General features: G+C 41.0%; 1 protein-coding gene across 11 annotated transcripts in view; it reads right to left on the reverse strand.

Annotated features, from left to right (window-relative positions):
• ppfia2 (PTPRF interacting protein alpha 2) overlaps positions 1-24,835 on the reverse strand; it is a 158,856-nt gene that overhangs the window by 11,553 nt on the left and 122,468 nt on the right. For 6 of the 11 annotated variants that reach the window (XM_044342833.1, XM_044342834.1, XM_044342829.1 and 3 more), the window contains 18 exons: positions 24,073-24,183; positions 20,019-20,240; positions 18,380-18,526; positions 15,389-15,523; positions 14,635-14,718; positions 13,432-13,563; positions 13,275-13,337; positions 12,770-12,861; positions 12,074-12,206; positions 10,756-10,973; positions 9,048-9,288; positions 7,289-7,318; positions 7,021-7,151; positions 6,254-6,435; positions 5,765-5,855; positions 4,330-4,332; positions 1,697-1,778; positions 612-812 (listed from right to left, as the gene is read on the reverse strand). In XM_044342833.1, coding sequence (XP_044198768.1) covers positions 612-812; positions 1,697-1,778; positions 4,330-4,332; positions 5,765-5,855; positions 6,254-6,435; positions 7,021-7,151; positions 7,289-7,318; positions 9,048-9,288; positions 10,756-10,973; positions 12,074-12,206; positions 12,770-12,861; positions 13,275-13,337; positions 13,432-13,563; positions 14,635-14,718; positions 15,389-15,523; positions 18,380-18,526; positions 20,019-20,240; positions 24,073-24,183 — 2,298 coding nt within the window. The remainder of the gene's footprint in view (positions 1-611; positions 813-1,696; positions 1,779-4,329; positions 4,333-5,764; positions 5,856-6,253; positions 6,436-7,020; positions 7,152-7,288; positions 7,319-9,047; positions 9,289-10,755; positions 10,974-12,073; positions 12,207-12,769; positions 12,862-13,274; positions 13,338-13,431; positions 13,564-14,634; positions 14,719-15,388; positions 15,524-18,379; positions 18,527-20,018; positions 20,241-24,072; positions 24,184-24,835) is intronic. The other 5 variants (XM_044342828.1, XM_044342831.1, XM_044342835.1 and 2 more) reach the window with 1 other exon arrangement.

Below are 24,835 nucleotides of genomic sequence, written 5' to 3' on the forward strand. Positions count from 1 at the left end.
GAGGACATTCAGTCATACAAACATTTGTCAGAGCTACTCTGGAGGCAGAAATCATGTGAGTATTCTGTTAACACAACCCGTTTTCTGACTAAATAACAAATTAGCATAAAGACTTGAAATGGTGAGCTTTAGAGATGCAGGTAGGTGGATTTTTTTGCCTTTGGACAGAGCTAGACTAGCCTTTTCCCTCAAATTAACATGCTATAACCACCTGTAAAACCACAAATTGTTGCTTTTCCACTTTTGTCTCTGTACAGATTAAACAAACAAGATATAGTGTGTTAACTAGTGAGCTTTACAGGTGCTGGTAGGTGGATTTTGTTACTGTTAAACAGAGCCAGGCTAGCTGTTTCCCCTCTGTTTCCAGTCTTTATGCTAAACAAAACTGACTGGCTGTTGGCTCCAGCTTCATATTGGTATAAATTTTCTCATCTCACTTGTGCCAGTAATGTAAATAAGCATATTTCCCTGAACTGTTGCTTTAAGTATTCAAATTGTAATCCAAGCACTTCTTCAGTTCTGCCTCCAGATCAGCTCTGCCTTCTGCAAATGTTTGTACAAATAAAATTCCAGTCTGCTTCCATGTCCCCCGTATTTCCTGTATGACTCACGGTTCTGGAGGTTGGTGGGGCGGAGGGGCTGGTGAGGGAGACCATCTCCTGGATGGCCAGGCGAAGTTTGAGCCGGTGAAGAGGGTTACTGATACCGATCTCCCTCTGGATCTCTGTGTCAGATAAAGCTGACATGATGGCTCCGCTCTTCACGTTGGCACGGCATGCCGCCACGTACCAGGCCGGCATTCCCAACCACAGCTTAACCACACAGAGAGAGAGAGAGAGAGAGAGGAGACGAAGGAGAACAGGATGGTGAGCATGGTTGAGATTGAAAGTAGAGCTAGACAGATAAAGCAGCTCAATTCTGTGTTTTTTGCAAAAAAACCCCCAAAAAAAACATTTGATTTGGTTCAATTCTACATTTACTGTATAAAAGATCAATACTAATAGTTATATAGAACAGGCTCCTGACTTACCTAGGTATAATTTGGCTAATTTCTACCATTATGTAATTTTAACACAAAATGCTATCTATCAGCAGCTCAAAAGATAGCATTAACTGAAAAACTGAGGTGTGGGATTGGTGGGGTCATGATTTAGCAGGTGGCTGTAGGTCCTCCACTAAACATTAGGGGGCAGTGGTGTTTCTATATTTTGGCTTTTTCTACTTTATATTCCAATACTGTTGTTGGGTAAAACCCCCTTAAAAATGGTGCAGAAACTATGAAAACCAACCTTTGATTTACATTTTAGCACCTTTATTTTCTTATTCAGGGAAAATTCAGGGGTGTTTTTAATGGGTTTTGGTCCTTTTTAAGCTTTTTTTTTACTCCTTTAAAACTTCTTAAAATGGTATGTTTTCAGGGGTTAATTAAGGAGAAATTAATGGTATTTTGAAGGATTCTTGTTTCATAGTGGTAAGAAGAACAATATCATTCAATGGTTACATCACATGACATGGCATGGTGAACGTTAAAGTTTATGAGACTGTAAGTTTAGTAAAGCTCTCAGGTCCTTTACATGCATCTTCAATACCTTGCAGAATATAACTACTGTAAAAAACCTAATTAGATTGATATTTTAACACATCTGTGCACAGACACGTTGATGTAAAAGTTTCTTTAAAGACAGTGACTACTCACCTCCAGCCAGGCTACAACCGTGGGGCCGTCCCATTGGGCGAAAGGTAAACCCTTTCTCCTGGCCTCCTCCAATAGTTCGTGTCTGAAGGCGGGGACAGAGGAGATACGGGGGTGAACACATGTACTTCTGAATCATGATAAACACACATTTGCTCACTTTGATACAACACCACACCCTCTGAAACTCTCACACTGCTTTTCACAAATCCCTGCAGTAACAGTGATGCCAGTGTGGGTCTGTGTGTGTGTGTGTGTGTACAGGACTGTGTATGTGTGTATAGTAAATGAGAGAGAGAGAGAGAGAGAGAGAGAGAAAGAGAGAGTTCTCATACACATTTTATCTCCAAGTCCAGCCTGTACACCAAGAGTGTTGAAAAGGGCAACATTTTATCATTCATCTCTATGCTGCCAGAGAGTAGAGCAGACACTTCATAACTGTGGCTCCACTCAGAGAGACACACAGTCACACATACAGGCATTCATCCCTGAATCCTAATGTTGACATTTTACCTGTCCTACATGTGCAACAATCCTCAATTTACTGCTTGGAGAAATTAGAAGCGGGCCCTTATGCCTTAACGTTTTTGCCTTGTATGTTGTTAGTTAGTGGATATCTTAAATACTCAAAAGTGTAAAATACTTGTGTATATGAATGAGGCCTAACAAACATGTTGAATGCATTTCCTCTCTCATAAAACACAAAAACTTGCTTTGTTTATATTCTGTGACCAACTGTTGATCATTGGAATACTATTAAAACCACCAAATGGGACCTGCTCATAAAAATCATTGCTCCATAACAGTGGTCAAAAACTCAACAGGTTACCTTTAACAGACAATGAATTTGGTGGAAATTTATGCTTTTAATTTTTCATATGTTCTAACTTTTTTGCAAAAACATTTTTCCCCCACTACAAATGTCATCGAATTTGGTGTTCAGCATATTTTAAATGTCCTTTTTTTGCATGCAATTTTCCTACAGTGTGTTGCTAACTACTTGTTACTTTGGATATCTTCCCATAGATCTTAAACACACTGGGCAGTTGCAGCCAAGTTTTGATGACATATGGGTGGCGGTACAGCCATAACTCATGAGTCATCAGTCTGACTTGGGTAAAAATTGGAACTATTAATAAATAACAGTATGTCTGTATTCTCTGAAAGCAGCTCATCACAGTGTATTTTGATGCAGATCTGTAACCAGATGCAAATGAAAAGAATATACTTCTTTTTTTTAAGTTAACATATTGTTAACTTAAAATACAGGATTGTTCAGCCTTGGTGTATAATAGTTATACACATATGCACCTGGAAGGCACATGACTACAGTACCTGCTCAATCAAGCTCAATGCACAATTCCCAAACTCATCCCAGCCCTGCCAGTCAGAATTTACTGTGCTGAGAAAGATTTTTTTTTCGCATGGATACTTTTGTCGATGCGGTTTTTGAATCATGCAGCAAGTCATTTTTAAGAGTTGTTCACATTTTCTGGGCTGTGCTCCGTGGTTTTGTTTCGCAGGTGTTGAGCTGTATTGTATTTTGTTTTTGTCTCACTTTGAGAGCCGCGCCGGGCGCCGGTGTCAACCTCCTCAGCACGATATGAATTGCACCTTATCAACAAGGACCAGCCAATAGATGCTCTTGGTCTGTCATGCATAGAGCTGCGGTTATTTGTATCGGGCTGAATCCTCCCACACTCGGCAAGACATGGAGAACTGATAAAAAAGCCTAAAAATGCCTGACAAACAGGGGACCAAAGAACACACTCGTACTCACACCCACATACAGAAAAAAAACAACAAACAATGCAGTTCTTATTCTATTTACTGTAGTGAACACATTTCATAACAGAAAAACTCTGAATCAACAACCCATTCCCTGAGTATGTTGTCAAAGAACTTGACGAATGGAAAGAGTGGGCTTAGTAATAAACATGATACATGGAGCACTCTCAGCGTTAAAGGCCTCAGTACAGTGAAAGGGCACTTAAACACAGCATAGATGGCATACAAAAGCCTACAGGTGACAGAGGTAATGTGTTCATCCAAACACAACCAGATATATCCACTTTCTTATCTATCCAGCATATGGGAATAGCTCATGTTTTATGTTCAGGTCAGGTCTAATGCATGGAGAAAATACATCCACTGAACATAGCTGGGGAAAGGGAAGTAAGGAAACAGTTATGACAAATCATACAAACAAAAAGAACATTTGACATTCCCATAACCAGATATTGCAGCTGGTTATTTCACACAAATAGATAAGAGACACATATAAGGAGAGGAAGACATTCCCGGGTATAAAAAATTGAGCCCCAGTTTAGCGGCGGCACATTCTCTGTCCAGCCGTGGATGCAGCTGCCATTGAACTGTAAAAAGGGGGGAAGAAACGTCTTCAGATGATAAATGGAGGAAAGAAAAAAAAAAGAAAAAAGAAAGAAAGCAATGGCGTCGTTAACAGCCATGAGGTATAGAGAGATAAATAGATAGATAAGAGACGTCAGCTTTGGCACTGGTCTTTCAGGAGAGGGACGGATGGCGGACAGACAGGAGAGATGGCAGACACAGGGCATATATGGCTGAGACAATGGTCATATCCAGGAGGTCAGTTATACATCCTCACAACTTACCCGCTTTGTTAGAGTCAAAGGATGATGAGAGGGAGAGGAAGGGTAAGAGAGGAAAGAGTCAGAGAGCAGAGAAGAGGAGAGAGAGAGAGAGAGAGAGAGAGAGAGAGAGCGACGGGGAGACAAAAGTACAACAAATGTTAATGAGTTAATAGGCAATAAACGATACGGCTCTCAACAAAAAAAACACATGCACGCACGCGCCCGCACACACACACACACACACACACACACGTATATATCTCACGATGAAGGACATTCGTTAACGGGAGCATCTGTAGATCAGTCAAAAAAAAAAAAATAATGTCGTCTTCTACAATGCAGTCTTGACCACATCTCGTGCAGCAGAGAAGATGAGAAATGCACTGAAACACGGCAACAAGACCCCCTTCCACGGCCTTACATTCAAATGCTCGGCTACATTCAGTTACTTGTCGTTAACCTTCTGAAGAAAATAAATAAATAAATAAATAAATAATAAAAAAAAAACACACACCGACAATGAGGACCACAGCGGTATTGATCAATCAAGATGCTGAAATGGAAATAGTGCAGGCAGCTTAATGGCATGCAGTGTGGAGGAGGCACCAAGATGCAAGGTGGCGGTGTGGTCTTAATCCTCGACACTGCTATGGAGAAGTCAGTGCGGTGGAAGAAAAAACAACACATTTGTCAACAAACAACGAACGATTGACTCTCTATTGACCGACTACATGGGAGGCAAAGTTATTCGTCATGACAACTCAATGTGCACTTCGAGCAAATGACATTCATCATTTGGCACTGAGGCATGGCAAATGCACGCACACGCACGCACACACACACACACATTCTGCAACACTCCTGCTGAAAGATTTGCAAAAAGAGGGGGTTCCCCCTTTTTTTCCTGTAGAGCAGGATACACCCGATCTGACTCAAGAGTGTAATCTATGGGTGGAGTGTTAGGAATTAAAGCCAGCTATAGCTTCCAAATTGACGAAGTAGCTTTGTGAGATTAATTGGCTTTTCGGCCTGGATCGATAATCTGATTTTGGCTCTGCTTCTGAAAACAGTGAGGCTGATCTCTGCTCCTGGATACTGATCCAAGCTTCTGCTTTCTATTGATCCTGTTCTCAGTGTGGGTTATGGTTTTATATACTATGCATACAGTAGAGCTAAAGGTAAACACAGGAGGTGGAGGCTACAGCCACTGTCTGTGTCAAAGGGTCATATTGGACTATATACTGTAATGTGAGTGTACATTTTAAACATAGCTTGCAATAAAGGTCTAAAACATACAGTGAGATTACTTCCAAACACAAGGTTTCTTCTAAATATGACTGTATGCTTTATATAGCCACGAGCACTAGTAGATATATTAAATGGCTCTTTTTTCCTCACTGTGTATGACAAGACTCTACTAAGGGAGTAGTCAGGTGGCGCTCGGATGAAAGCTTACTTCTTTTTCAACCTGCGGTCCTTCTCAGCCTGAGTTCCCAGCTTGCCCACCCCCATGTCCTGGCCCGCCATGTCAGCGTCCATCATGGTGGCTGAGAGTGGAAGAGGAACACAAGATATCAGTGAATACAATCTGAAATTAATATGGTAAAGAATTAATGAATACATTTCTTTAAATGTCTGTATTTTGCCTCTGATTAACGTTGTAATGCCACATGATAGTTTGTTGTAGTGTTAAATTGCTTTAGTGCTCTGCAGGCATATTAGACCATTATTATCTTTTTGTATTAAAGTATTTCAGTGTCATTCACCACAGATATGATGCATTTGATGGATTTTTTTTCCAGCTGTGTGTGTATAACATTAAGTAGCATTTTGATTTGTTTTGTAGAAGCAGTATTACCGCCCTGACAACACAAGTCAATACAAGTCAATACTCAAATAAGATATTTGGTGAAATTATTACAAAACCTCTTGGAGCAGCACCAACCTTGTGGATCGACCATGACTTGTCTGTGTGCCAGATGTGCCAGTCGGCCCTTCTCCTTCTTGCCGAAAAGTCGCCCGATGGAGGATTTGATGCCTTTCTTCTTCGGTTGCTTGTGGAGGGAGTCTTGGCTGCTGGCTACACTACTCAGGGCGCTGGCCTCAGCCTCCAGAGAGGCCACGATCCTGTGGACACAGCACATGAGATAAGATGGAGCTTCGGTGATTGGCGTTACAGTGGGAGTGGGGAAAGAAGCAAACGCTGCCAGGATGCAGCTCAGAAAAAGCTCAAGAGGAGAGCAAATAAAATAAATTGAATATAAAGTAACAAAGATTATTTTCACTTAATTATTGGTGTATTGGTGCAACATTTAAATGTTTTTCTGCTGCTTACTCACCCATTCACACACAACAATGGCAGCAAGCTACCATGCAAGGTGCTGCTGCAGCCATCGGGAGCAATTTGGGGTTCAATATTTGCCTAAAGACACTTTGACATGCAGGCAGGAGGAGTCGGGGATCGAACTCCTGACCTTCTGATTAGAGGACGGCCTGTATGGTGTTTAATTAATCTCAAAACCCCTCCACAAAAAAAAAACAGGTTTTGAGACTAATTAAACACCATACAATTGAACTAAAAAAACCCTCACATACTGATTGACTGCAGCCTTAATGAGAGTTTAGCCACTAAACATTCAGTAAACAACGCAAACATCTAAACCAATGGGATTACCTCCGACTTTAAGAAATGTTTGCACAGCTGACACCTACCCTCGTGCATCATTGTGCGAGGAGGCTGGCAGTGTGTGTGTCATTCGGACGGTGCGTGGCGTTGGAGGGGGGGACGTCTCGCATTTGATGGTGGCCTTGTCCTCGCGGCCATCCTCTTCCACCGCTGCAATCTGAGGGACCGGGGCGAGGGGAAGGGACATTAGATGCGATGATAAATCACCTTTTCATCCAGGGTGTAATTATAGCAAACATTAAAACCTTGAATGAATGTGAAATTATGGTTTAATCAACAATTTGCTGTGTGTACCTTTCTCCTGTGTTTCCTCAGATCACTGGGCTGTTCAGAAAAGATGAGAAAATCATCAGTATCCATGAGCTTAAGCATGGACAAAAACATTTAACACCATGTTGGCAATAAATGAAAGACTATTGGCTCCTTCATACAAATGTCATTAACATTAGGTGCTCATGAGCCTTTGTCCAATACCAGCGAGCACCGATTCACAATCACAATCAATACTGAAGGGACAAAGAAAGATGCGTAAACAAGACATTTATTGAATCAATAAATTCAAACCCTTATTCTCTTTAAAGCTCCTGGGTAAAGGAGACATTTTCATATTATATCCCTCTTTTGTTGTACCAGATTGTGGGGGCATATATGAATATTTTTAGCATTGTAGTGTTCAGAAAATCCTCTTGATGGGCACATCTGGAATGTTTAAGCCTCAGGTCAACGTTGTGAGAGAGTTAGAGAGAGAGAGAGACAGCGCGGTAGAAAATACTATTGTCTATTCTGGGTGAGACTATAAACCATCCTTTAGACACCTGGGTTCCATGACAACAGCTGACAGAGGAAGACAGTTTCTGTCACGACTTTCTCTGCACGCTAAGTCTTCAAAAATTAGCAAGTCTAATGTACACAGATACTTTATGCTTCCCTGACAGAATGGCTGCCTAACCTTTATTTCTTCTGCTTCTTTATCTCTTTCTACCAAAGTTTTGTTCAGTACTGGACTGTGAGTATATTGTACTGTAACCTGCAAACACCAGCTAAACCAACGCACACACAGAGGCGCTTTGGACATATACTTTGTACAAGGGAGTGAGCAATATATTACTTGAAAAGACATCTCTCTACACATCTATTTCTTTATGTTCTTCTCCCTGAAAATGCTCAAATGCTTACACTTTAATCACATAGCCTTTTTGATGAAAGCACAGTAAATCCCCTCACAGCCTGAAAGGTATTTCAGTCCATCATTCGCAGCAGCACGACAGACACAGAATCAGAATCAGAGAGAGTCAGCGACTTTCATAAAAGGCTGTCTCATAGAAAAACCATGTCACATCTCACACTTGTAGCTCTCATAATGTAATAGTCCTGTGATATCTCAGACACCACTTGTCTGTATGAGATTGAGACTGGTGACATGTGTCGCGTGTTCCAAACAATACGAAATAAATAAATCATTGTGATACAGTGTAATTAAAGGTCACAATTTTTTAATGGAAAAAATCTGTTGACATCACAGATTTGCCCCATTTCGATCCTGTATGAGATATTTTGTGTTCTGGGGTTAAAGGTATGCTGAATGGCCTGATGGTGGCGCTGCAATAGTTAATAACTAAACGCTTCAATTTACATCCCGCATGAAAATTCCTCTGTAATAGTTAAATGCTCTTAAAATTACTACTTTAAACAGTATCTCAGAGGTTTTTGGCACCATGTTTTTACTTTTTTTAATGAAATGCATTGACAGACCTAATTAAAAAGCTCTTACTGTCCACAAGTCACAAATGCTGAAAAATTCTGTAATGAAATAACACCACTTGCTTCAAACAAGTCATTTTCAGAAATCTTTCAAATAACTATTAAATTTTAAGGAAAACACTCGTTACTCATTTGCATGATTTATTTGGGAGGACAGTTGTTGCAGGGTTTAGCTGTTCCTCTAACAGTTAAAATGTTACCTGCTGTATTTAGACTCTCAGGGATGGATGTGTGTATGGGGCTGGTTGGTGGTGAGATAGACGATCCGTCTGTAGGTAGTAAAATAACTTACCAGTGTCATGACCCCCATCCGCTCCATGTCACGAGCGGGGCTTCGAGGGTCAAGTTTAGGGGTGGAGTGTCCGCTGGGTGGGGAGGAGGACGCAAGGGACGAAGCGGTGGCTGAGGCAGTGATGGAGGCTCCGTGGTGGTGCATACGGGCCAGGTTGAGGCCCTCAAGGCTGACGCTGGCCACCCGGTTCTCGATCTCCTCCGCCCGTAGCTCTGTCGACTCTTTCTCCTCCTGTATCAGCCTGCGGAAAGGGGACGGGAGGAGGAGGCGGGATGAAAAGTCAGTCGGAGAAACGGTATCTGCAGAGCTTATATAACAGTAAGATCCAACTGCGATAATTTCTGGCTTGACTTGAATAATAATGGACTCTGGTATACAAATCTGGTGTCAAGTGCTGTAAGTCTTAGGTGACTCAAAAGGATAGCTTGATATGAGTATCACTGTTCCACAATTTAGCCCATGGATTCCTGGACTTCCCATTAAACAACTGCAGTATAAGGGGAACTACAGTAATTAGGAGATAAAAGGCTAAAAGTCAGGTCATTAGTTTTAACCATACCCAGGGTTTAACTTTGCAATTAGCTGAGAGCTTGACTCCTAGGATTCATGAACACTATCTGCCATCTGATTTGAATTAACTGTTCCAGAAAGAAATGTGGCGCTGTGTCTATTGATGGGGATGTAAATTAGCAAAGACCAAAAGGCACATTAACAACCTTTGGAATAAAGTGTAGTGGCGCCTGGGGTTATGAATACTCATCAGTACAATATAATTACAACATTAATAAGAGGCAGATCACATTTCCCGAAAAATTCTGTGCGTACAAGAATAGTGTCTGGTTCATAGACAGGAAGAGTAATCCACAGACACGCTGAAAACTGATACCTTTAAAAGGTGCAGTGTGTAGAATTTAGTAGCACGGACTTGGCATAAATGTAATATAATAATCACAAGTATGTTTTTATTAGTGTATAATCCCATGAAAATAAGAATCGTTATGTTTTCGTTAGTTTAGAGTGAGTCCTTTATATCTATATAGGGGGCAGGTACTCTTCCATGGAGCCTGCCATGTTGCACTGCTATGTTTCTACAGTAACCCAGAAAGGACACACCAAACACTGGCTCTAGAGAAGGGGCTGGGGGGGGGGGTGGGAGGGTCTGTTGCAATCTGCAACCTCACCACTAGATGCCACTAAATCCTACACATTGCACCTTTAAGTGATGCTCCACTAAAATCGATATTTTTAGAATGACCTTGACAGGCCTTTAAATGCACAGATAAAGTGTATTTATCTATATTTTTGTATAATTTGGGGAACATATATGAGTGTCTGGAACATACTGATAACAATATTGGAAAAAAAGCTTCTCAACAGGGTGTTATTTTCTAACACAGAGACAGATTGGAAATATTTGGGGTGGAATATCAGAAATATTTCATAAGCCAAGAATGGTGGTGAGTATCCTTTGTAAACAGGACCCAATCCAAAAGCAGCATATCACCCCTAAGTCAGAAACATTTTAGGTCATCTACACAAAGGCAAAATGAATCTGAAAAAGGGACAGCTTTCCAAGACATGATCCTAACTACTTGGTAACTGGATTTCAAAATGGATTAAGAAAGCAATAAGTATAGGAAGCAAATCAATATGTCTGGGAATTTGGCCTTTTATATATTCAATTTATACTGCAGGGTATGTCAGGTACCGAATCTCCTTGTTGATGGCGTCCAGCTGCTCCTGCAGCATCATGGCCAGGGTTTGTGCATCAGAGTGGCCGCTGGGTGAGAGGAGGTCCATGGAGCTAAACAATGTTTCCCTGTCATCGTCATCGATGTCTGACATCTCCGTATCGCTCTCGAAGTGGTGGCCTCCCAGAACCCCGAGCTGCTGTGAACGCCATTCATGCTCCCCGAGCGACTTAGCCTGCACGTGGAGAGAAAGACGGACTATGAAAACCAGACTAGTTAACTATTCTGCACAAGTTAATAAAGTTAAAGTCATCGGGGAAGATGAAGGGATTAGGCCAGTCATGTAAAGAGAATTCTTATGGGAAGCTGTTAGTTTACCGTGTCATTTAAAAACCTTAAAATATTGATTATATCACAATAACTTTCATGGCAAATCATTATATGTCAATGATTTACATATATTTTGTAACATCTATGTTTTATATTCTATGTGGTGTTGCTATTTTGACCAGGAAACTCCTGTAAAAGACACATTCAAGGTCAGTGAGGCCCTTTTGTGGTTCAATAAAGTTACACATTTGCAAGGCTGTTGTATCTGCTAGTTAATATAATACACTTTTATTAACTGACTGAAACCCTCTTAATCACCTCAATAAAGAAAAATATACGCATATAAAGACAAAAATTATGAAAGCATTTATTTTACTACAAGTTGCTGAGACATCACTGTCCTCTAAATTAACTTGTAGGGCCTTATTATGCCTGGAAATCATTGGTGACAGTGAGTTTGTTGGCTCCTGAAAGAGACACAGTCTACCTGTGGATCTGTATTTGTTTTACAATATACTCATATTTGATGTGTAGTATGATTAGTAGTCTGAACTTCCTGGACAAATTTTATCCTGAGAGAAGCAGGTTTCTACCCTCTTGGCCAATAAAAAAACACTTTTAAAAGAGATGAGAGGGGCTGATCTGATTACTGAAACCCACCTATACTCCCCTGCTGATAATTTGTTCCTCCTACTGTACTAACAATGTATTTAACCTACTTTTTCCCTGCTGCACAGAGACATGAATTGTTATTTTGTCTCAGGTCACTGAAGTTGCACTAGAATAATCTTAAACATTCAGTTAAAAGAAGTACATACTGATAATAATGCATTCAAGGTGTTAATCTGATGCTGCATTACAGCCTCAGGGTCTTCAAGATAGATTTCATACTTAATGGTTAATTGTATTTTCAACTCAGTGTGTTGAAACTGAAAACCAGGGATGATCAGCAGTTATAAAAGTAGAAAACAATAGCAACAGACGAACACATCTTGTGCCTCATACCTTGGTTTCCCGCAGACCCATTCGACCTCTCCTTGGCCGCCGGATGACCTTGGCTGAGCGGTAGTGGTCCGACTGGGTTTCAGCCAGAGATCCCAACGAGAATCGAAGCTCGGCTGATGTGTCCAGATGAGACCTGAGAAAGATCTTTATTTAGTAATGCTGCAGCTAAAGTTCTATATTGTGTATGTATGTATAACATCTCCTTGGTCTCACATTAAAGATGAACAACTGTTAAACACTTCTGTAGCATTAACAGGGATTTTGCCTAAACTGTGAGACAGATCGCAATATTTAGAAAAAAAGTATGTTAATGTTCAGTCACCGTGATGTGGTGTAAAGTGCACTTCTTGAAGGATCAGAGCTCATTATGCATGCCTCTATGGCTGCAAATTGTCTATGGAGGAGATTAAGGCTGCTACTGTCAACACATCAGCGCTGTAATATTAGAACTTCATGCAGCATGAAAGGGAAGCCAGAAAACATCCAAGAATAGATACGGAGAGTTCAGTGATACCACTGCTTCTAATAATAGTGAAAAGCAATTGTTTCATCAATGACAGATTAAATAACGACTTCTAAAGCTACTGGAATCAGTAGATTGGGTTATCAATTGGTATGGATGCTGAGTTTTTGCATATATGGTGTTCAGTGTAAAAAAAAAAAAAAAGATTACACGCCCACATAGGGACAACCTACCGTGACAGGGTGGGTTCTGTGAGGGAGCCTGCCCTCAATCTGAACTGGTCGAGCTCTGATCTCAGTTTCTCAATCTCCTCTGCCAGCTGCGTCTGGGAAAAAAACAATTTGACAAGATGTCGTTTACAGGACTTGTCTGTGATACTGCACGCCCCAAAGAATTATTATCCCAGTATATCATACCACAGTCATATTGGTGCATGTCAACACTGCGGAGTGACGTGGCTGAGAGCAAGCGGGACCGATAATCTCTGTGCTGCTGAATACTAACTGACAGAGCGATACCTTCAAGTGTTTTCCATATTGCTCATGAAATTCATCTAATTATCTTTCTCCATGCGGGAAGCTTATGATTATTCAACAGCAAAGCTTTATAAAAAATAAAACTAATGCCAACAACCAACCTCATTATTTCTCTATTAAAAAAATACTTTATTAAGGCAACCTCATGTAAAATGGACAAGTTTATTTAAAAACTGTTGATTTCTCAATTTCTGCAACCTACTTTTTCTTGTATCGACTCCTCGTACTGTTTTCTGTAACCTTCCGAGTCTTGGATTAACAAATTCTGCAAGGAGAAAAAAAGGTTTTTAGGGAAATCCACGTCCTCCTGACATTCATTGGACAGAAGTGATATTATATGATATGCTGCCGTCTTTAACCTTCTCTTCTAGAGCCGCCATCCGTTCCTTCAGGTGGAGCTGAAGACGCTCGTTGGACTCTGTGAGGAGCCGGTCCACCGTGTCCGAGAGGCGCTTGTTGTGCTCCTCGTTCATCTTTTCTCTCTGTCGAGCCTGGAGGGATAACAAAGTAGAAGTAGGAGTTTTATTCCAAAGTTGTATATCTACCAACTAAGTTTGCAGTAAAGCTATTGGGTTACCTTAAAGGGAGGGTTTTCTAGAGAATTGTCTAGTCTTGCTGTGGATTTTGCAGTTAGAGGTGTTATTTAAGTTGCGTATTCTTCACTGTTTCACCATCTTTTTCCAAACCAATTTGATGATTTTGAATCAGACATTTTGACCTGACCTGATTTTTGGAAATTTTTGTTTATTTTTATATATAAATTCCTTATAAGAAGTCAAGTCAAAATTGCACCACCTGAACTGACATACTGGAATTCCAGTGAGGGAAATTTCAACCATATAAATTCAGATAGCTGCTTCTCAAAGTCAAATATTTTCAGTGTTATAAATTCAGTGGCATTTAAGTATTAAGCAGTGGTTACACTCTCAATTTTGTATTCAATTGCTTAAAATATTTAAATTATTACAGCTATTATTTGCTTCCAAAACAAACTGCCTGTTTCAGGTGTGGAGCTCTTTATAGACATACAGTCTTCATACAAATATCTAGAAATAAACACCTGGAACAATAAGTAATGTATGTCAAAGCTGATTTAAAATTGAATCATATATATTATAGAAAAACATCATATTTGTGATTCTAAATCCAATTTAGACATGAGACATGAAATTCTTCCTGTTATTTAATGACAGTATTTATCAACTGCTGAGATCTAAGCTCCCGACAACAACAAAGTAATATTTCTCATTATGATATGTTCAGTTTAATTCAATACAACTTTAACCCTGTAAGAGCAAATGTATGCAACAGCTCTTTTGGAATCAAATGTGACTTTGAAGATCATTTCATCAATATGTCAATAAAAAGTTTGAGCTACAAATTATTGCGTCTTTTATGAGTGTTTTACAAATCTTCTTATCAGTAATGTGTGTGAAACACTAACTGGGTCACGTTTCATTGGTAAATAAGACATCAGTTGCAGTCGCCTCAAGCTGTCATGCTCATGAAGGAGTGGCTGCCTGGGTAACGTCGCCTGGCACAACGCCTCCGCAATGACTCACCCGTAGCAGCTCCTGGTTCTTCTCCTCCAGCTGGCATTCCAAGTGCCTCATTCGCTCCTCGATGCTTCCGTGACGCTCTTCCGCCTACAGATGGATCACAGCATAGACAGGACAAAAGAGGGCACGATGATCTGGGTTTCTGACAGCCTGAAGGGTGACAAAGAAAAGCAGTGGCGACGACACAAGCCAAAGCCTCTACCCCAAAAACTTAAAGATGGAGATCTATTGTTTTCAAGCGTAACGGGACACAAGAGCTGATTGAAACAAAGAGCGACAAGGAAGAAGATGGAGAACGAGGCCACCAAAGGACAGAATGAAAGAGGAAGAGAGCTGCTCCAGCACTGCCAAGTTATGAGCTCCAGCCAGAAGTGCCATGCAGCTGTCCCATGGTGGTAGAACAGCCAGAGCAGAATCCCAGTAAACACACAAAACACTAATAAGATAAATGAATGAAATCTGCTCTCTACAGGAGTTGGCAGTAGCTGTGATGCCCTGTGGGACTACCTTCCTAAGAATGGAGTTCATGTCTTGGAGTTTAGCTTCCATAACAAAGTGATAATCATCAGGGGAGGAAGAGGAGCTGGAGTCAGACTACGTTGGCCGAGGAAGAGGAGAGGGACATGTTGAAACGTCATGACATGACACCACGTGCACACTTACACATAGGTATAGAAAAATCTAGAGAGGAGGGCATCTGTGGGAATGTGTCAACAGTACAGTGTAGGTAGGTCTTTATGCGTAGGCGTCTTCCTACCTTAGTGAGGGCCGCTATCCTCTGCGCCAGCTCGGCCTCTACCTCCGGCAGCGTCTCGGCCTTCCTCATGGTCTGCTGGAGCTTCTGCTCGGCGAGCTCCAGCCTCTCCTGTAGCTGCCTGTTCTTCTCCTCCATCTGCACACAAACACACACATAGAAATCATCAGATTTAGAGTTAAGAATGAAGAAAAAAAGGTGTTATTTAAGTTGTGTTAAGGCATGATGTTGGTACTTGTCACTGTTTCAGCATCTTTTATGATGTGAAACAAATTAGTTTGCACAAAAGTGGTGATAGTTGTTTCAAATGGCCACACACGAAGGCAAGGTGAAGATCTGACTGTCACGGAGAGGGATGAGAGGCGATAATTGTTTAAATACGAGGATAAGACAGTCTCACCTGGAAGGTTTTTGTGTGTTGCACTCGTTTGTTACAAAAAGTGACAGACATAGTTGAAAGGGGGAGCTTGAAAGAAGTTTTAACTTAAGCTCCTTTCTTCTTCTTTCTCACACCTGGCCAATCACTGAGTGAAGTGGGCGTGAGCGTCTTATTGAAAGTTACAGAAATTGATGGATGCAGCTCCCTTAATTCACATGTGTGGGTGGAGGGAGTTTCTGAAGCTGTTCGACCGTTCTTCAAGCACTTCTAACAAAGAACTGTGCACCGGCGCCTTAACGCTTTGTTCGGTGTTAAGTTACTGTCAATGAAAGTCAACATTCCCTGCAGATGTTGTGAAGTGAAGGGATCATATACAGCATGTATTATATACATATTTTCATATTGTACTTTTTTGTGGTTATTATTAAGAAAAATCTATGTACTGGCACAAGATGTGTTGATGGTTATTTATCTTCACAAAGAAAAAACTAACTGTACTGTATAAATATACTGTATATCGTATACACTCCAAACGCTGAACCCCCACACCGAAAGAAAAATGATATTTCGTACTGCTGGGATGGGCGCTGTGGAAATGTACGTGATCCTGAATTCATCAAGACAACATAGAGGAAGTGCTGAGCTTGCATTAACAGCATACAGCAGCAACAGCAAAATAAAACTGGAGCAGATTAGAAAACAGGGAGTCTTCTTAACAAAATGTAATTAAAAGTATTTATAAAATAAGGGGAATTAGGAATAAAGGTCTCTAATACCTATTTCAATAGCTTGTTTCAAATAAAGCCTGTGCAGATGTCATTAATAAAGGAGTGTGGACCATATTATGATTTGTCCCAATTTGTCCAAACAATAGACTGTATATGGAGTAGCATATAAAGAAAAGGTGAATCTCTATGCAAGTTGTTTGAGATTATTTTCTTTTTGTTTTTTATGCAGGCGGAGCATCATAACCTGGTAGAAAATAGAAATCACAGTTATCTGTCTTTAGTAGGAGTTCTGGCTCTGGCTGTGTGCCTCAACCCATCTTTAAAATAGCACCATAACAGAGTAAGAATAGCAGCAACTCTGCAATTGCCAAGAGTGACAGTGGCAACTTTTACTCAGCAGATACCGGTAATTGACCTGATTAGGCATTCAGATACAGTACTTTTAGCCTTTATAAATACTGAAATCAAACCCAGTTGTGAAACTGCCACGAGTGACTTATATTTCCTGGTTGCGTGTTAAGATTTTTCTCCCCGCCTTGCTCAGGGGGCTGATCAGTTTTAAGACTTTTTTTTTTTTTGGGGGGGATGGCTTGGCAGCCTTTGCCATCAGCGACAGATGCTCTGCTCCCCAAAGCATCAGGCCTGGCAGCTCAATATGCAATAATTAGACTGGAGAGGGCCAGGGCTGTGTTGCGTTGTGTGTGTCAGTGATATTTTCTGTCTGTACCCCCTATCACCATCACCATCCGATCGGTGTTTGAGATGACACTAGGGGAAGCATGACAGCATGTTTCTGTTTGCGATATCCTCCCTAGGTGCCCTTCCAGCCATCTTTTTTTGCCTTTTTCCTCAACATTTATTCTCATCCCCTGATTTCTCTGTACTATCGGCCAAGCCTACACCCCCCCCCCCCCCCCCCCTCAAACAACTCATCCTCAGACATCAGCAGCCAGATCCCAGGGCTGGGCTGCTGGCACAACAAAAAGTAAACTCATTACACAGCCAGAGAGGAAGAATGTTTGTGTGTGGTAGCAGGAGTCGGCCCTCCAAAGGCTTTAGGGTTAATTTTTAAGGAGGTTTCTGGATGCATGTATGTTTTATAGAAGAGTGGTCCTGTAGTCACCTTGATGAGGTGCTTATGGTTGGTTGTATATAAGAGGAAAAGTTGAAAGAGATTAAATGTTGTTGAAGATAATTTAACAGAGAAATCACTCGGTGTCTCAGCCACTTTCTTCACAGCAAAGCTAAACGGTGCTTTTGTGTCTTACGATGTCTATGTGATTTCTTCTGCTCATATTTGTATGACATTCATTCTATCCTTCCAGAGCTCAGCTGGTGCTAAAGCCTGTACTCATGAAAATGTCACTCAATCTTCTATGGCCAGGCAATTTATCTAATTGGCTGCGATGAATCACAAAGAATCATCAAAAGAGAATAAATCCGTACCATCGTTTGATCGTACAGCATTACATCAATTATGAGGATGACTTTGAGCCATGTGCATCTGTTCTAAGTAAACTTTTAAAGTAAAACCATCAAAATTCCTTCCCCGGTAATACAGTAATTTCCTCTGACATTATTTGACACAATGTCAAGAGGTTTTTCTCTTTGCCGAACCTCTGTGGAACAGCTGTAAAAGGCTCCGTTGACTGACAGGAACTATCTAGCTTACACAACCAGCTGCAAGCATAGTTCTTCCTTGAATCCAGTTACATTGTCGAAAAAATGTTTTCAGCAAGGAATGGTCCCATTTCAGTGGCCACCTGGACCTTAAGAGCTCAGTTTGAAAAAAAACAACAACGAAAAAACATGAAATCTTTTGAAATCAAAGTTTTTTTTTTTAAAGGAAAGCAGCACTGTCAAACACATTCTTTGGATTGTACGAACCTGTCTGAGGAACGCCTCCTTATTGGCCAACTCGTTCTCCAGTTTGTCGTTGATGTCGTGCACCGAGGTGGACTCTCGTTGGGCGCTCAGGTAGCGTTTCTCCAGCGTGACGATCCGTTCCTCCATGTCCTCCTTCTGACACATAGCCTGCACGCAGACACAAAAACAGCAGTCAGAAAACAACAGCAGTAAAACAACAATTAAGATGAGATTGTTCTTATCGAGGCTTTTTTTTACCCCCCCTAAATTTCAGCTGTTTCGTTCATGTGCAAGTTTGGCACAACAGCGAAATCATCTGCAGTTCTAATTTCAGTTTGTAAACTCATTAATGTATTTTGCATAAATGAATTTTAATATCCGCACAGGCTTGATTTATATCACTGCATAATTTAATCCTGAAACATGACACAAACTGTAATTAATGTAGAGATGTCTATTAAATGTGTGCAAAATGTCCTCATAACAGTGTGCAGTCAAATATAACTCAAACAAGGCAGCTGCATGTTATTAGTACAAAATTTTTGTAATGACTATGGAAGCTACAGCTGCATCTTTTCATCACATGTAGGCCTTAAAACAGTCACTGAACCTGAAATGTGACCACAAAGTAGAGCTCCGAGTCGACTAAATAAAACTCACGCCATGACCGCGGTATAATCTACACAAGAAACGAGTCAAACACCGAATAAACACGACAAACAATGAAGCCTCATAAAGGAGAAACACACAGCTCTGATCTTCTATCTCGCGCTGCCTCCGCGATACGAGCTTCCCCCCTCGTGACGGCAACATTATCTCTGAAGCTCTGAGAGTTAATTTCCTGCGTGGGGAATCGCTGCAGACGCAAACCCAATGCGAGCACATGTGGTTTCAAAAATGCTCAAAAAAAACCAAACAAACAAAAAAAAAACAGTAGTCACCAGGGGAGCTGAATAAACTGCTGCCCTCAGAGGAGACGGTGCAGCGTATAATAACACACGGTCCGGCCGATAAGGCCGTGTTTGCCAGTCCACAATCACCGCCTCTGCCTGCATTGTTAACAATCAATAGCAATTTCAGCCCAGGGCTATGGAGGGAGATCAGCTTATATTCATATACAGTCCACTTCTCTGGCATTCACCTCACACACACCCACACATGTGTTGAATAGGCCTATGATGGGAATCTTAATTGCCAATTTATGACACAAACATTCTCGTTTTTTTTCCCGAGTAAAGTGGCTGGTTTTGCGCTTTTACATGTCGACGCTTGAAAGTGTTCAAGGAGCAACTGGTGGCAGACGCAGAGACAGCTGCTTGTTGTTCCTTGGAGCTTTTCTTACATCGAGTGTTAATGTGTGTCCTTGAGAAGTGTTTATATAGACGACTGGGGTTTGTCCCTATGGTATATTTGTAGGATTCACAGTGATTGTTTCAGGCAGACATGATAATAAAGGTTTTTTTTAAATTTTGTAGCATGTATTTGTGTTTGAGTGATACATACAGTCATAGGGACTGGGAGAGTGTGAGACTGTATGCTAATAGATGCTTTTTTTAGGCCACTGCAAGCCTTCTTTGATGTGTCTCTTGCAACTGTTATTCCCAAATGTGTGCGTGCATGCTTCTCTTTCTATCCTCAGTGTGTATTTGTGTGCTGTAACCTCTTTGATGTCCCTCTGGTACTTGTTGTTCATCTCCTCTGACTTGATGAGGTCCTTGCGGGCGGTTTCCAGCTCCTGCTCCACCTCAGAGACCCGGGAAGAGAGGGAGGACATGCGCTCCTTCATCTGGGCCAGCTCGTAGTTCTGCTTCTCCAGCAGGTCCTGCAGCTCCACCACCTGGCTCGCGTCGTGGGCCGACTCCAGGGAGCCATTGGACAGACGCTGGGGGGAGAGAGAGAGAGAGATGAGTAAAGAAGGGACTGCACCATCAGCTTGAGTTTGATAAATAATTAAACTCCACATCACACATTCTTAGAGATCAGAGATAGCGAGGTTATGGAAGGGTCTGGTTCAAACGGAGGAAAAGCTGACAAAAAAAAGAAAGAAAAGGTTGACCAAAGGTATAAAACTGGGATGGAGCACACAACTATCCTTGATCTAGGGATGCTGCCACAATATTTTTGACTTCCTCACTTTATTTTTTATTAATTTCAGGAACAATATGGGTTGAAAAAGACACCCTTTGGTGAAAGACACTTCCAGTAGGGTACATAAAATAAATCAACAATCTAGTGTCTTTAAAATTTGCACTTTCTTATACAAACTTCTCTTTTAAAAAGTGCTTTAACCTAAGGAGGACTAGAAGTTAGAACATTTGGAAGCATCCAATAACATAAACACATCTTGTAGGAAAAGAAATACGTTAGCAAAATTGAAAATGACAGAGATAAATAGACTAGATATTTTCTGATTTCCTGTCTTGCCCTGGTTTCCTGAGTGAGCCTTGAAAAATCACTCTTACTCCCACTACAGATATTTACTGTATTTCTCCTTTTGAGAGTTACACACATTAACACTAATAAATTCAAGTTCAGGAGCTCAAGGCTTTGGCTTTGATTTTGGATGGGGACAAAGAGCGGGTGACTGAGAATCACTCCAGACTCCACCGGAGAAATTGCTTTGACACTTGCGTTAGTAATATGATTAGGTTTCGCTGAGTTCTCACTCTGTGCATCTCCCCGGGTCTCCGCATGAGGTAGATTAATGATTGCAACTTACACAGAGGGTTCAGAGCCAAGACTAACACATCAGGAAACAACTTAATTATCACAACTAAATAACTAATTCACTCTGAATACCACTTAAATAACAAAGTCTGTGCTTTATGTTCAAATGTAATTACTGTAAAACAGGTGGAAGTGAAGATTGAGGAAAAGCGATCTCTTTATTCTCTATCTATCTCTGTCTCTGTGCTGTATCAGGCCCAGCTGCACGTCCTCAGCCATCCATCTGTGAGGACAAACCTAATTGGGCCTCTCAGCCTGGTGCCTGTGATCAATGATTTGCCCGAGCAGGGAACAGGACCCACTAAATCACACCGCTGATTTTAATACCAGTGCTTCGGCACCGGTCCCGTCTCGTACAGTAAAGGACCAACTTCATGGATGTAGCTCCGCTTTACTCTAAAACGCCTCAACTGTCCCACAGATGATACAATATGCAACCGTGGCTCCCATTATTGTGCTCATTTCTCCGTCCTGAAACACTGAGGTAGCTGCATTTTAAGGACTGGGAGTTTAAACGGGTAATCTTTTATACAGAGAGTTTGGACAAAGTTCATCCGTGCATCTACATAACTAAATATTTTCTTACCTACCATAAAAGCAGGTATGTTTGGTTTGGTTTTGAGATATGTTTGAAGTCTGTGGCTTGCTCTGAGCAACAAGGACTAGTTTTGGGAGTAATGGGAGCACCGCAAACAAAACTACATTCAATCCCTTTGTACTGGGGTGAAAGCAGAAATCTCAGAGATGGATATTTCTAAACTTGGACAAATAAAACCACAACTATCTGCATAGCTAGACTCCTCTTTCTAGGATGAGTGAGAAAATATGTTGGAGTTTTTGGGGTTTTTGCAATTTGGGTGAATAGACCCTTTAAAAAGCATCTATTATGTGACTATCATGCCATGTTTAAGTCATATCATACAGACAATAATTACAAGCGGCCAAATTGGAACAAATATTCAGATTAGCCCTTTAGTTTTTACAAGAGGCTGTGGGAAATTTTGGATGGCTATGTTATTAAAAAGAAACACCGAAAAGTTAGTAAACTGGTGCCAAAATGGCAGCACAAGTTGTTTATATCTGTTTTAACTTGTTTGTGCTGGTTTTATTGGGCCAATGACCCAATAAAACCAGTAGTTACCATCTTGGATTAATCTGTGAACATTCCTAATTTGTACCAACAGGAATTGAAAACGTTCACACACACACACATTCAATTTCTGTTACTGTTTTAAAAAAGTAACCCAGCTTTAGAATGTTTTTCAGTAAAAGCTTTTCCGACCAGTCCGGTGTTGGATGTTTACCGAATGAAAAATTTAAAACGGTGAAGCAACAGGCCTCGTCTGTCACACTGCATTAGCTGGTTATCAGGCAGATCCGAGTCTACTCTAAAGGTTTGAGAGCTCAATGGGTCAATATGCACTTCAAGTGCCTCGCTCCATCTGACTTTCTCTTCCCCTCTCGCTGACCTCTTTCCACCTGCCACATTAATCGAATACTGTGGAGGGGACCGTGCTTCCTGCAGATCACGGTTTGTCATTCCACCTTGACGGCATGTGTCTGTCTGTCCCTCTGACTGCAGGGATACCGAAAAACTAGCCCTCACTCTAACTACAGTCACCTTACTATGAGAATTATACATTTCAGACACACGCATGCGATTTCTTTTGCAAATAAAAACAACAAGTGATCATATTCGGTCTTTTTTTTATCTTCAAGAAACAGAGTGGACTGAGAGCTGTCTCCTCATTAGCCCATCCATCTACACAACACACACTTCATCTCTTTACTGTCGACGTCCCCTCCCCCCCACAACCCCACTCCTCCAGCAGACCAGCCTAGTAATAGCATTTCCATTGATCTACCCAGGTATCCTCTGTGGGATGTAGATGATGCTGTCTGCATGTAAATAGGATTTCTAGGGTCTGCTTTGGGGTTGGGTTTTTTTTTTTTTTTTTTTGGGCTCTGATGCTCCTGACATAAAACAGCGTCAGTCTCTGTTTTGTATAATCTAGTACATGTGGATGCGGTTACACCTCGGTCTTTAAATTAATAATCAGAGGGAAATTTGTATTCAGCTATGCCGATCTATGTGTGCTCCTGCATAATTGGAGGGGCTGAGGTCACAGCGAGAGCTTTCACCTGATTGTGGGTCACCTTCAGAATGCCTGAGAAGCTAAATGTACGATCAAAACCTTTTCATAAGATGTGCAAATATTTCTACGTGTTATAGTGACGATTACATCAGCGGGGAAAACAATACCACCAAACCAAAGGTGTAAACATAATGATTTTTGCCAGTGCTGTAATTGTGGCATTAAGTGCATGAGGATCGATGTTGAAAAGACAGGTTGTGTGAATATTTTGAGTACACAAACTTAAAACTACCCATATAGGATGGCGTAAAAATTATTATGACATTTCAAGATTTTAAGAACGTTTGTTGGAGTTTTAAGATATTACCTGCTAAATCTAAGCAACTTTAACCTGAATTGACTTTCTGACATTGCTTATATGACATTGTATTTAGTAAATCTAACTAATTGGAATATTTGGTGTTGTTTCTAGTGGAGGAGTTTTTGCAGTGTTGTGAGTTTTTTGAGGCAGATTCTGATATTTTTTTTAGATACAAAGATGTTATAAAATAATCTCTCTCCACCAACATTATACAGTATTCCTGACAGTGTGAAGAGGGTTTTGAAACAGCATTTAGACCGCTATGTAAGGAGATAAAATTGATTGAAAATATAACTGAGGATTTATGAAATCAGGACCTAAATTAAATTAAGTTCAGTTCAGTTTTTACCATGCCAATATAAAATGTGCTACATTTGTGCCTAATTAGACTGATGCTGTGCTTGACCACATCCCGCACGTTAAAATGTGTCAAATGCACCCTGCAGAAGATTTAACCAAAGCACATTAATGTGTCCATCCATAAAATTAAAAGAAAATCATTTTCAGTTTTTTTTATCGAGGAAGCTCACCTTGCTGTGGACCTTCTGTTGAGCTTCGCTACCCTCCAGTATGTCTTCTCCTCCATCTCCGGACGCCACTTTCCTCTGGATGTGAGCATTCTGTTCCCGTAAGGCCACAATCTGCAGGACAGCAAAAAAGGATAGAGGTCAGAGTTGAAGATATGATAAGAATACCTCATGCACATAGAAGCACACAGAATTAATGTTGGAGGTTGTTGAAAACCTCATTGTTTGAACATGAAATTAGCACAAAGGCATCAACTGCAACCCTCATGTTTCCCTCTTATGCAATACCAGTAAATTACAGTATGTCCCTCTCCCGCAGGAATTTCTGGAACATGGCTTTAACCAACATGAAGCATGTGAGCACTCACTGATACAATCACTATAATTATCTTGTTCTGCGGACCTCGTGTCTCGCTTCGGCACCTTAAGCAACTGTCCTAAAGTCATAATCCTGTCAGACGAGTGACTGACAACAATTATTAGGTTCTTCCTTGACAGACACCATGTGATTATCACTTTCCTCACGGCAGGGAAGGGTAAGGGAGACAGTGTACTTGGCGGCTACTTGTCTCTTATTAACAATGTGAAGCCCCTTTAGACTTGGTGGTGCCTCGTGGTGTGCTTTCCAAAACAAGACATTCCTGAACCTTAAAGCTGTGGGCGTAAGATGGTGATTTGCAGCGCACAAACCATTAAAAATGATGAAGATAGCATATTTCTGTGAAACATCCTTCTCATGAAAGCAGTTATTCCGGTGCTGGGCCTC

The sequence above is a fragment of the Thunnus albacares genome, chromosome 23 (assembly GCF_914725855.1).
Source record: "Thunnus albacares chromosome 23, fThuAlb1.1, whole genome shotgun sequence".
NCBI lineage: Eukaryota > Metazoa > Chordata > Actinopteri > Scombriformes > Scombridae > Thunnus > Thunnus albacares.